Genomic DNA, 14,158 nt, shown 5'->3' with positions numbered 1-14,158 from the left:
GTGTTTCCAGTGTGGACAGGATCCAGCTGGTGGTGTGCTCATCGTGCGTGGACACTGAGGGCAAGGCGAGGCTCTCTCAGGCTCTGCTTCCTCTGGGAGGGAAACTGGTCAACAGCTGGACGGACCTGTGCACGCACCTGGTCATGCCCACGGTCAAGGTCACCATCAAGGTCAGTTATCAGACCACCCACTGTCTGTCACTGTCTGTCACTGTCTGTCACTGTCTGTCACTGTCTGTCACTGTCTGTCGCTGTCTGTCGCTGTCTGTCGCTGTCTGTCACTGTCTGTCGCTGTCTGTCACTGTCTGTCACTGTCTGCCACTGTCTGTCGCTGTCTGTCACTGTCTGTCACTGTCTGCCACTGTCTGTCGCTGTCTGTCACTGTCTGTCACTGTCTGTCACTGTCTGTCGCTGTCTGTCACTGTCTGTCGCTGTCTGTCGCTGTCTGTCGCTGTCTGTCGCTGTCTGTCGCTGTCTGTCACTGTCTGTCACTGTCTGTCACTGTCTGTCACTGTCTGTCGCTGTCTGTCGCTGTCTGTCGCTGTCTGTCACTGTCTGTCACTGTCTGTCACTGTCTGTCGCTGTCTGTCACTGTCTGTCGCTGTCTGTCGCTGTCTGTCGCTGTCTGTCGCTGTCTGTCGCTGTCTGTCACTGTCTGTCACTGTCTGTCACTGTCTGTCACTGTCTGCCACTGTCTGTCACTGTCTGTCACTGTCTGTCACTGTCTGTCACTGTCTGCCGCTGTCTGTCGCTGTCTGTCGCTGTCTGTCGCTGTCTGTCGCTGTCTGTCGCTGTCTGTCGCTGTCTGTCGCTGTCTGTCGCTGTCTGTCACTGTCTGTCGCTGTCTGTCACTGTCTGTCGCTGTCTGTCGCTGTCTGTCGCGACAGCTGTCTGTCGCTGTCTGTCTGTCGCTGTCTGTCACTGTCTGTCACTGTCTGTCGCTGTCTGTCGCTGTCTGTCGCTGTCTGTCGCTGTCTGTCGCTGTCTGTCACTGTCTGTCACTGTCTGTCGCTGTCTGTCGCTGTCTGTCACTGTCTGTCACTGTCTGTCGCTGTCTGTCGCTGTCTGTCGCTGTCTGTCGCTGTCTGTCGCTGTCTGTCGCTGTCTGTCGCTGTCTGTCGCTGTCTGTCACTGTCTGTCGCTGTCTGTCGCTGTCTGTCGCTGTCTGTCACTGTCTGTCGCTGTCTGTCGCTGTCTGTCGCTGTCTGTCACTGTCTGTCACTGTCTGTTGCTGTCTGTCACTGTCTGTCGCTGTCTGTCGCTGTCTGTCGCTGTCTGTCACTGTCTGTCGCTGTCTGTCACTGTCTGTCGCTGTCTGTCACTGTCTGTCGCTGTCTGTCACTGTCTGTCACTGTCTGTCGCTGTCTGTCACTGTCTGTCGCTGTCTGTCGCTGTCTGTCACTGTCTGTCACTGTCTGTCGCTGTCTGTCGCTGTCTGTCGCTGTCTGTCGCTGTCTGTCGCTGTCTGCATGCGTCTAAGCCAGTTTTCAACCTTTTTCATGTCAAGGTACATTATTTATTTATTCAGCATCTGAGCCACGGACCACCGTTTGATGACATTTAGCCTCTCAGACCCATTTGAGCCACGGAACCACCGTTTGATGACATTTAGCCTCTCAGACCCATTTGAGCCACGGAACCACCGTTTGATGACATTTAGCCTCTCAGACCCATTTGAGCCACGGAACCACCGTTTGATGACATTTAGCCTCTCAAACCCATTTGAGCCACGGACCACCGTTTGATGACATTTAGCCTCTCAGACCCATTTGAGCCACGGAACCACCGTTTGATGACATTTAGCCTCTCAGACCCATTTGAGCCACGGACCACCATTTGATGACATTTAGCCTCTCAGACCCATTTGAGCCACGGACCACCATTTGATGACATTTAGCCTCTCAGACCCATTTGAGCCACGGAACCACCGTTTGATGACATTTAGCCTCTCAGACCCATTTGAGCCACGGAACCACCGTTTGATGACATTTAGCCTCTCAGACCCATTTGAGCCACGGACCACCATCTGATGAAATGTTGCCTCTCAGACCCATTTGAGCCACGGACCACCATCTGATGAAATGTTGCCTCTCAGACCCATTTGAGCCACGGACCACCGTTTGATGACATTTAGCCTCTCAGACCCATTTGAGCCACGGAACCACCGTTTGATGACATTTAGCCTCTCAGACCCATCTGAGCCACGGACCACCATTTGATGACATTTAGCCTCAGACCCATTTGAGCCACGGACTATCATTTGATGACATTTAGCCTCTCAGACCCATCTGAGCCACGGACCACCATTTGATGACATTTAGCCTCTCAGACCCATTTGAGCCACGGAACCACCGTTTGATGACATTTAGCCTCTCAGACCCATCTGAGCCACGGACCACCGTTTGATGACATTTAGCCTCTCAGACCCATTTGAGCCACGGACCACCGTTTGATGACATTTAGCCTCTCAGACCCATTTGAGCCACGGACCACCATTTGATGACATTTAGCCTCTCAGACCCATCTGAGCCACGGACCACCATTTGATGACATTTAGCCTCTCAGACCCATTTAAGCCACGGACCACCATTTGATGACATTTAGCCTCTCAGACCCATCTGAGCCACGGAACCACCGTTTGATGACATTTAGCCTCTCAGACCCATTTGAGCCACGGAACCACCGTTTGATGACATTTAGCCTCTCAGACCCATCTGAGCCACGGAACCACCGTTTGATGACATTTAGCCTCTCAGACCCATTTGAGCTACAGACCACCATCTGATGACATTTAGCCTCTCAGACCCATTTGAGCCACGGAACCACCGTTTGATGACATTTAGCCTCTCAGACCCATCTGAGCCACGGACCACCATTTGATGACATTTAGCCTCTCAGACCCATTTGAGCCACGGACCACCATTTGATGACCTTTAGCCTCTCAGACCCATCTGAGCCACGGAACCACCGTTTGATGACATTTAGCCTCTCAGACCCATTTGAGCCACGGAACCACCGTTTGATGACATTTAGCCTCTCAGACCCATTTGAGCCACGGAACCACCGTTTGATGACATTTAGCCTCTCAGACCCATTTGAGCCAAGGACCACCATTTGATGACATTTAGCCTCTCAGACCCATCTGAGCCACGGACCACCATTTGATGACATTTAGCCTCTCAGACCCATTTGAGCCACGGAACCACCGTTTGATGACATTTAGCCTCTCAGACCCATTTGAGCCATGGAACCACCGTTTGATGACATTTAGCCTCTCAGACCCATTTGAGCCACGGAACCACCGTTTGATGACATTTAGCCTCTCAGACCCATTTGAGCCACGGACCGCCATCTGATGACATTTAGCCTCTCAGACCCATCTGAGCCACGGACCACCATCTGATGACATTTAGCCTCTCAGACCCATTTGAGCCACGGACCACCATTTGATGACATTTAGCCTCTCAGACCCATCTGAGCCACGGACCACCATTTGATGACATTTAGCCTCTCAGACCCATCTGAGCCACGGACGACCACCATCTGATGACATTTAGCCTCTCAGACCCATCTTAGCCACGGACCACCATTTGATGACATTTAGCCTCTCAGACCCATTTAAGCCACGGACCACCATTTGATGACATTTAGCCTCTCAGACCCATTTGAGCCACGGACCACCATTTGATGACATTTAGCCTCTCAGATCCATCTGAGCCACGGACCACCATCTGATGACATTTAGCCTCTCAGACCCATTTGAGCCACGGACCACCATCTGATGACATTTAGCCTCTCAGACCCATTTGAGCCACGGACCACCATCTGATGACATTTAGCCTCTCAGACCCATTTGAGCCACGGACCACCATTTGATGACATTTAGCCTCTCAGACCAATTTGAGCCACGGACCACCATCTGATGACATTTAGCCTCTCAGACCAATTTGAGCCACGGACCACCATTTGATGACATTTAGCCTCTCAGACCCATCTGAGCCACGGACCACCATCTGATGACATTTAGCCTCTCAGACCCATCTGAGCCACGGACCACCATCTGATGACATTTAGCCTCTCAGACCCATCTGAGCCACGGACCACCATCTGATGACATTTAGCCTCTCAGACCCATCTGAGCCACGGACCACCATCTGATGACATTTAGCCTCTCAGACCCATTTGAGCCACGGACCACCATTTGATGACATTTAGCCTCTCAGATCCATCTGAGCCACGGACCACCATCTGATGACATTTAGCCTCTCAGACCCATTTGAGCCACGGACCACCATTTGATGACATTTAGCCTCTCAGACCCATTAGAGCCACGGACCACCATTTGATGACATTTAGCCTCTCAGACCCATTTGAGCCACGGACCACCATCTGATGACATTTAGCCTCTCAGACCCATTTGAGCCACGGACCACCGTTTGATGACATTTAGCCTCTCAGATCCATCTGAGCCACGGACCACCGTTTGATGACATTTAGCCTCTCAGACCCATTTGAGCTACAGACCACCATCTGATGACATTTAGCCTCTCAGACCCATTTGAGCCACGGAACCACCGTTTGATGACATTTAGCCTCTCAGACCCATCTGAGCCACGGACCACCATTTGATGACATTTAGCCTCTCAGACCCATTTGAGCCACGGACCACCATTTGATGACCTTTAGCCTCTCAGACCCATCTGAGCCACGGAACCACCGTTTGATGACATTTAGCCTCTCAGACCCATTTGAGCCACGGAACCACCGTTTGATGACATTTAGCCTCTCAGACCCATTTGAGCCACGGAACCACCGTTTGATGACATTTAGCCTCTCAGACCCATTTGAGCCAAGGACCACCATTTGATGACATTTAGCCTCTCAGACCCATCTGAGCCACGGACCACCATTTGATGACATTTAGCCTCTCAGACCCATTTGAGCCACGGAACCACCGTTTGATGACATTTAGCCTCTCAGACCCATTTGAGCCATGGAACCACCGTTTGATGACATTTAGCCTCTCAGACCCATTTGAGCCACGGAACCACCGTTTGATGACATTTAGCCTCTCAGACCCATTTGAGCCACGGACCGCCATCTGATGACATTTAGCCTCTCAGACCCATCTGAGCCACGGACCACCATCTGATGACATTTAGCCTCTCAGACCCATTTGAGCCACGGACCACCATTTGATGACATTTAGCCTCTCAGACCCATCTGAGCCACGGACCACCATTTGATGACATTTAGCCTCTCAGACCCATCTGAGCCACGGACGACCACCATCTGATGACATTTAGCCTCTCAGACCCATCTTAGCCACGGACCACCATTTGATGACATTTAGCCTCTCAGACCCATTTAAGCCACGGACCACCATTTGATGACATTTAGCCTCTCAGACCCATTTGAGCCACGGACCACCATTTGATGACATTTAGCCTCTCAGATCCATCTGAGCCACGGACCACCATCTGATGACATTTAGCCTCTCAGACCCATTTGAGCCACGGACCACCATCTGATGACATTTAGCCTCTCAGACCCATTTGAGCCACGGACCACCATCTGATGACATTTAGCCTCTCAGACCCATTTGAGCCACGGACCACCATTTGATGACATTTAGCCTCTCAGACCAATTTGAGCCACGGACCACCATCTGATGACATTTAGCCTCTCAGACCAATTTGAGCCACGGACCACCATTTGATGACATTTAGCCTCTCAGACCCATCTGAGCCACGGACCACCATCTGATGACATTTAGCCTCTCAGACCCATCTGAGCCACGGACCACCATCTGATGACATTTAGCCTCTCAGACCCATCTGAGCCACGGACCACCATCTGATGACATTTAGCCTCTCAGACCCATCTGAGCCACGGACCACCATCTGATGACATTTAGCCTCTCAGACCCATTTGAGCCACGGACCACCATTTGATGACATTTAGCCTCTCAGATCCATCTGAGCCACGGACCACCATCTGATGACATTTAGCCTCTCAGACCCATTTGAGCCACGGACCACCATTTGATGACATTTAGCCTCTCAGACCCATTAGAGCCACGGACCACCATTTGATGACATTTAGCCTCTCAGACCCATTTGAGCCACGGACCACCATCTGATGACATTTAGCCTCTCAGACCCATTTGAGCCACGGACCACCGTTTGATGACATTTAGCCTCTCAGATCCATCTGAGCCACGGACCACCGTTTGATGACATTTAGCCTCTCAGACCCAAAACTAAACACTATTGTTTTGTTATCGGCGGATACGATTTGGACACAATTCCATGCTGTATTGATGTGGTCCATTAGGAGAGATAACAGGCACACGTTGATTCATTGTGTAGACTTCTTGTAAATTAACTTAATTTACAACGAATAATAAATGTTAATATAATCTATGATCCCTTCATTTCAGACGATAAGTGCTCTCCTGAGCTGTCGACCAATCATCACAGAGGAGTTCATCAGCGAGCTGAGCGCAGCTGTGCAGCAGAAGACTGCAGTCCCTGACGCAGACAGGTACGCAGACAGACACAGTGCAGTCCCTGACGCAGACAGGTACGCAGACACAGTGCAGTCCCTGACACAGACAGGTACGCAGACAGGTACGCAGACAGGTACGCAGACAGTGCAGTCCCTGACGCAGACAGGTACGCAGACACAGTGCAGTCCCTGACGCAGACGGGTACGCAGACAGTGCAGGACCAAGCAATAAGCCCTTTTAGGCTGCTCAACAGCGCCACCGTAGGTCACCCAGCGGTATTAATAAGCCCTTTTAGGCTGCTCAACAGCGCCACCGTAGGTCACCCAGCGGTATTGCAGCTGTTCGTGCCCCAAACATACAGAGAGACGAGGCATGAGTTATGCCTGTCCAAAGTTCCTGTTATCGTTGCTTATATATATATATTTATCTATATATAGATAAATATATATATATATATATATATATATATTTATCTATATATATATCTATATATAGATAAATATATATATATATATATATATATATTTATCTATATATATATATATATATATAGAGATAAATATATATATATATATATATATATTTATCTATATATATATATAGATATAGATATAGATATATATATATATATATATATAGATAAATATATATATATATATATATATATATATATATATATATATATATATATATATAGATATAGATATATATACAGTCGGTAGTGCTGTCGACCTCACAGCTAGAAGGTCCTGGGTTCGATTCCCGCTGTGGGCGCTGGGGGCGTGTTCTCTCCTCCGCGTCATCAGTGCCCATACCCGAGGCGGGGTTGGAGAAAGGGCCTTTCCGTGTGGAGTTCTCAAACTCTGCCCGAACCCAACCAGACCCGACCAGGCCCGACCCGACGTTTACAAAATAATATGCTAATTAGTCGGCCGGGCCGAGCCTCGGGCTCTGTGATTTTCCGCGATTTTGTTCTTTTTTCTTTCTTTTTTTAAAAGAGTGTTATTATAATAAAAATAGCAATTCTGTTATTTGTGTAATGTGATTGTGTATACATGTATGTAGTTATTATGAAGAGGGCTTCATAATAACTGTCAGGCTTTTGCCGGGCTTCGGGTTTAACATTATGGTAATTTTTAGGGTCGGGCCGAGCCTAGGGCCGACCCAGTTAGGGTAGGGTCGGGCCGGCCCGTTGAGAACTTTAGTTTTCATGTTCTCCCCGTGTCCCCTAGGATTACATTAGATTATTGACACTGGGTGAAAAAATGGGTTGCAAAATCGTGGGATAAAAAGAAATGGAGGAAAATCTGGTACAGAGATTGTCTCGTACCGTTTTATCACTCCATGGAGGTCGCTGGTAATTTGGCATCCATTTCACCTCCATCGTGGTTTTGCTCCAACACTCTCCCCATGTCGGTGTTGGAGTCGTTGCATTACACTATGTCTGTATGTTGGTGTGAAAGTCTGGGGCTTTTAACCCATTTTGACCTGAGATCAGATTCTATAAATGTCTTCTACATCCTGACAGTTTTCTGAAAAAGCTATGTTTCTATGTCAGTCGTTCTTCGATTTTTCAAAAATAGCAGACCTACAAGTAGATCTTGTAGATCTGCTATTTTTCAATGGCTAAAGCATAACATAATGCTAACACCAAAAGGGGTTCCCGCCCCAAAATGGGCTAACTGATCGCAGCCACTCACAGTAATTACAACCAACTGATGACATGGCATATTATGGGATGTTGAACCAACTGATGACATGGCATATTATTACAACCAACTGATGACATGGCATATGATTACAACCAACTGATGACATGGCATATGATTACAACCAACTGATGACATGGCATATGATTACAACCAACTGATGACATGGCATATTATTACAACCAACTGATGACATGGCATATTATTACAACCAACTGATGACATGGCATATGATTACAACCAACTGATGACATGGCATATGATTACAACCAACTGATGACATGGCATATGATTACAACCAACTGATGACATGGCATATGATTACAACCAACTGATGACATGGCATATGATTACAACCAACTGATGACATGGCATATTATTACAACCAACTGATGACATGGCATATTATTACAACCAACTGATGACATGGCATATGATTACAACCAACTGATGACATGGCATATGATTACAACCAACTGATGACATGGCATATTATTACAACCAACTGATGACATGGCATATGATTACAACCAACTGATGACATGGCATATGATTACAACCAACTGATGACATGGCATATGATTACAACCAACTGATGACATGGCATATTATTACAACCAACTGATGACATGGCATATTATGGGATGTTGATGTTGTAGCTGCCGGGAAGCATTAATGCCTGTTGTTGTTGTTGTTGTTGTTGCTGTTGTTCTCAGTTTCATCCCAGAGTTGGACGAGCCCAGCCTGAACCGAGACGAGGTGGTCCTCACAACCAGAGCAGAACGCAGGCGGCTCTTTGACGGGAAAACCTTCGTCTTCCTCAGCAACAAACAGGTCTGTTAACCTTCGTCTTCCTCAGCAACAAACAGGTCTGTTCCTCTATGACGTAGAAAACCTTCGTCTTCCTCAGCAACAAACAACTCTGTTCCTCCCACCCTCGCTGCCGCAAGGTGTTTTGAGCTTGTAACTCGGCTCACCTTGGAGGCGCAGGACGGAGATCACCGTCAAGTTCAAGTGCACGGTCATTTGCCCGAGACGGAGATTGATTAATCTCTGTCAAATTAGTTCTATGAAAACTGATCGCATCGCTCCACAGCCTAGGAGCGCTTGTTGCGCAATCCTCGGTGTTGCACAACAGTGATACGTCATCGGAAATGTTCCCTGCCTGTTTAGCGGACGACAACGAAAATCTTAAAACGTTCATAACTCGCGATCTAAACCACCCCGTCTAATTATGAAAAAAGATCCTGTGTTAGACGGCGCTCCGCTGTCCAGTCGCTAGTCTCGATAGATTTATTCTTGCCTCCCGTTGTTGTCGATCGACTCTAGAGTGGTGTGGCTATTGTTAGCTGCTACACAGACGTTCACAACAACATCCGGTCCGTCGGTAAAAGTGGTCCGGGCGCTATAAACGATGGGCACATTTTATTAATGGATTAAATAGGTCCGGGCCCTCAAGGTGTTAACACTTTCAACGGCCGAAAAACATAACCTACGTTAATCATTCTAGTCTCTGCAAGCGCCAATAAACATAAACCTAAGTTACGTTTATTCAGTTGTATAAATGTTTTGATCCGATCAAGTCGTAAGGCTACTCGCATTAGCGTCGGATGGCTACCTGTTGTTAGCCATAAATAACACCATCGACTGCGCCATCTTGATTTGCGCGTGCACCCACGCACGCTTTCAGTCGCTTTTATCTCCAATGTCCACAGCTCAGTCTAGTCCTGGACACAGAGCAATGTCCACAGCTCAGTCTAGTCCTGGACACACCATATCTCCTTCCTGAAGGCAGCAACCTGTACTCTCCATACAAGACATGGCTAGTATTCATCGCGGTCATTGTTTCTGTGTCCTCATCATCACATCATTGTGTCTGTTGTCCTCCTCCTCATCACATCATTGTGTCTGTTCTCCTCCTCATCACATCATTGTGTCTGTTGTCCTCCTCATCACATCATTGTGTCTGTGTTCTCCTCCTCATCACATCATTGTGTCTGTTCTCCTCATCATCACATCATTGTGTCTGTTGTCCTCATCATCACATCATTGTGTCTGTGTCCTCCTCATCATCACATCATTGTGTCTGTTGTCCTCCTCATCATCACATCATTGTGTCTGTGTCCTCCTCCTCATCACATCATTGTGTCTGTTGTCCTCCTCATCATCACATCATTGTGTCTGTTCTCCTCATCATCACATCATTGTGTCTGTGTCCTCCTCCTCATCACATCATTGTGTCTGTTCTCCTCCTCATCACATCATTGTGTCTGTCCTCCTCATCATCACATCATTGTGTATGTTGTCCTCCTCATCACATCATTGTGTCTGTGTTCTCCTCCTCATCACATCATTGTGTCTGTGTTCTCCTCCTCATCACATCATTGTGTCTGTTGTCCTCCTCCTCATCACATCATTGTGTCTGTGTCCTCCTCATCACATCATTGTGTCTGTTGTCCTCCTCATCACATCATTGTGTCTGTTGTCCTCCTCATCACATCATTGTGTCTGTTGTCCTCATCATCACATCATTGTGTCTGTGTTCTCCTCATCAAATCATTGTGTCTGTTCTCCTCATCATCACATCATTGTGTCTGTTCTCCTCCTCATCACATCATTGTGTCTGTGTTCTCCTCCTCATCACATCATTGTGTCTGTTGTCCTCCTCCTCATCAAATCATTGTGTCTGTCCTCCTCCTCATCACATCATTGTGTCTGTGTTCTCCTCATCACATCATTGTGTCTGTGTTCTCCTCCTCATCACATCATTGTGTCTGTGTCCTCCTCCTCATCACATCATTGTGTCTGTTGTCCTCCTCCTCATCACATCATTGTGTCTGTTGTCCTCCTCCTCATCACATCATTGTGTCTGTTGTCCTCCTCCTCATCACATCATTGTGTCTGTTGTTCTCCTCCTCATCACATCATTGTGTCTGTTGTTCTCCTCCTCATCACATCATTGTGTCTGTTGTCCTCCTCATCACATCATTGTGTCTGTTGTTCTCCTCATCACATCATTGTGTCTGTTGTCCTCCTCCTCATCACATCATTGTGTCTGTTGTTCTCCTCCTCATCACATCATTGTGTCTGTTGTTCTCCTCCTCATCACATCATTGTGTCTGTTGTTCTCCTCCTCATCACATCATTGTGTCTGTTGTCCTCCTCATCACATCATTGTGTCTGTTGTTCTCCTCATCACATCATTGTGTCTGTTGTCCTCCTCCTCATCACATCATTGTGTCTGTTGTCCTCCTCATCATCACATCATTGTGTCTGTGTTCTCCTCATCAAATCATTGTGTCTGTTCTCCTCATCATCACATCATTGTGTCTGTTCTCCTCCTCATCACATCATTGTGTCTGTGTTCTCCTCCTCATCACATCATTGTGTCTGTTGTCCTCCTCCTCATCAAATCATTGTGTCTGTCCTCCTCCTCATCACATCATTGTGTCTGTGTTCTCCTCATCACATCATTGTGTCTGTGTTCTCCTCATCACATCATTGTGTCTGTGTCCTCCTCCTCATCACATCATTGTGTCTGTTGTCCTCCTCCTCATCACATCATTGTGTCTGTTGTCCTCCTCCTCATCACATCATTGTGTCTGTTGTCCTCCTCCTCATCACATCATTGTGTCTGTTGTTCTCCTCCTCATCACATCATTGTGTCTGTTGTTCTCCTCCTCATCACATCATTGTGTCTGTTGTCCTCCTCATCACATCATTGTGTCTGTTGTTCTCCTCATCACATCATTGTGTCTGTGTTCTCCTCCTCATCACATCATTGTGTCTGTTGTTCTCCTCCTCATCACATCATTGTGTCTGTTGTCCTCCTCATCACATCATTGTGTCTGTTGTCCTCCTCATCATCACATCATTGTGTCTGTGTTCTCCTCCTCATCACATCATTGTGTCTGTGTTCTCCTCATCACATCATTGTGTCTGTGTCCTCCTCCTCATCACATCATTGTGTCTGTGTCCTCCTCCTCATCACATCATTGTGTCTGTGTTCTCCTCCTCATCACATCATTGTGTCTGTGTTCTCCTCATCACATCATTGTGTCTGTGTCCTCCTCATCACATCATTGTGTCTGTTGTCCTCCTCATCATCACATCATTGTGTCTGTTGTCCTCCTCCTCATCACATCATTGTGTCTGTGTCCTCCTCCGCAGCTGAAGCGCCTCAGTGCGGCGGTGGCTTTAGGAGGCGGGCGCAGCCAGCTGCTGGGAGAGGGCAGTCTGCCCCTCCCGTTGCTGCAGTCGCCACAGAGCTGCGTGGTGGACGTGATTAGCGGGAACTCCCAGGCCTCCATACTGCCCTCCTCCACCGTGGACTGGGCCCAGTCCGTCAGGACCATTCTGCACCAGTACGTATTACACACTCCTCCACCGTGGACCGGGCCCAGTCCGTCAGGACCATTCTGCACCAGTACGTATTACACACTCCTCCACCGTGGACCGGGCCCAGTCCGTCAGGACCATTCTGCACCAGTACGTATTACACACCCCTAACCCTAACCCTAACCCTAACCCTAACTCCCAGGCCTCCATACTGCCCTCCTCCACCGTGGACTGGGCCCAGTCCGTCAGGACCATTCTGCACCAGTACGTATTACACACTCCTCCACCGTGGACCGGGCCCAGTCCGTCAGGACCATTCTGCACCAGTACGTATTACACACCCCTAACCCTAACCCTAACCCTAACCCTAACTCCCAGGCCTCCATACTGCCCTCCTCCACCGTGGACTGGGCCCAGTCCGTCAGGACCATTCTGCACCAGTACGTATGACACACTGCCCTCCTCCACCGTGGACTGGGCCCAGTCCGTCAGGACCATTCTGCACCAGTACGTATGACACACTGCCCTCCTCCACCGTGGACTGGGCCCAGTCCGTCAGGACCATTCTGCACCAGTACGTATTACACACTGCCCTCCTCCACCGTGGACTGGGCCCAGTCCGTCAGGACCATTCTGCACCAGTACGTATTACACACTGCCCTCCTCCACCGTGGACTGGGCCCAGTCCGTCAGGACCATTCTGCACCAGTACGTATTACACACCTCCATACTGCCCTCCTCCACCGTGGACTGGGCCCAGTCCGTCAGGACCATTCTGCACCAGTACGTATTACATCCATACTGCCCTCCTCCACCGTGGACTGGGCCCAGTCCGTCAGGACCATTCTGCACCAGTACGTATTACACACTGCCCTCCTCCACCGTGGACTGGGCCCAGTCCGTCAGGACCATTCTGCACCAGTACGTATTACACACTGGACCCCCTTACTGCCCTCCTCATGCCCCCATACTGCCCTCCTCCACCGTGGACTGGGCCCAGTCCGTCAGGACCATTCTGCACCAGTACGTATTACACACCCTCCATACTGCCCTCCTCCACCGTGGACTGGGCCCAGTCCGTCAGGACCATTCTGCACCAGTACGTATTACACACTGGACCCCCTTTTTGGTGTTTTAAGCATTAGCCATCTATAGCCATCTATAACTAGAGCTGTGCTGTGAGCACAGACCAGTCTATAGCCATCTATAACTAGAGCTGTGCTGTGAGCACAGACCAGTCCATAGCCATCTACAACTAGAGCTGTGAGCACAGACCAGTCTATAGCCATCTGAGCACAGACCAGTCCATAGCCATCTATAACTAGAGCTGTGCTGTGAGCACAGACCAGTCTATAGCCATCTATAACTAGAGCTGTGCTGTGAGCACAGACCAGTCTATAGCCATCTATAACTAGAGCTGTGAGCACAGACCAGTCTATAGCCATCTATAACTAGAGCTGTGCTGTGAGCACAGACCAGTCTATAGCCATCTATAACTAGAGCTGTGCTGTGAGCACAGACCAGTCTATAGCCATCTATAACTAGAGCTGTGCTGTGAGCACAGACCAGTCTATAGCCATCTACAACTAGAGCTGTGCTGT

General features: G+C 48.6%; 1 protein-coding gene across 3 annotated transcripts in view; it reads left to right on the top strand.

The window, feature by feature from the left end:
* The window catches only part of LOC306924545 (nibrin-like), a 58,975-nt gene that overhangs the window by 10,386 nt on the left and 34,431 nt on the right, over positions 1-14,158 (top strand). For all 3 annotated transcript variants that reach the window (XM_079503104.1, XM_079503103.1, XM_079503102.1), the window contains exons 4-7: positions 11-170; positions 6,442-6,545; positions 8,936-9,053; positions 12,390-12,583. In XM_079503104.1, the coding sequence (XP_079359230.1) occupies positions 11-170; positions 6,442-6,545; positions 8,936-9,053; positions 12,390-12,583 (576 nt within the window). The remainder of the gene's footprint in view (positions 1-10; positions 171-6,441; positions 6,546-8,935; positions 9,054-12,389; positions 12,584-14,158) is intronic.

This window comes from Electrona antarctica (genome assembly GCF_951216825.1).
Source record: "Electrona antarctica genome assembly, chromosome: 6".
NCBI lineage: Eukaryota > Metazoa > Chordata > Actinopteri > Myctophiformes > Myctophidae > Electrona > Electrona antarctica.
The sequence above is the reverse complement of the archived record's forward strand: the minus strand, read 5'-3'. Positions and strand labels throughout refer to the sequence as shown.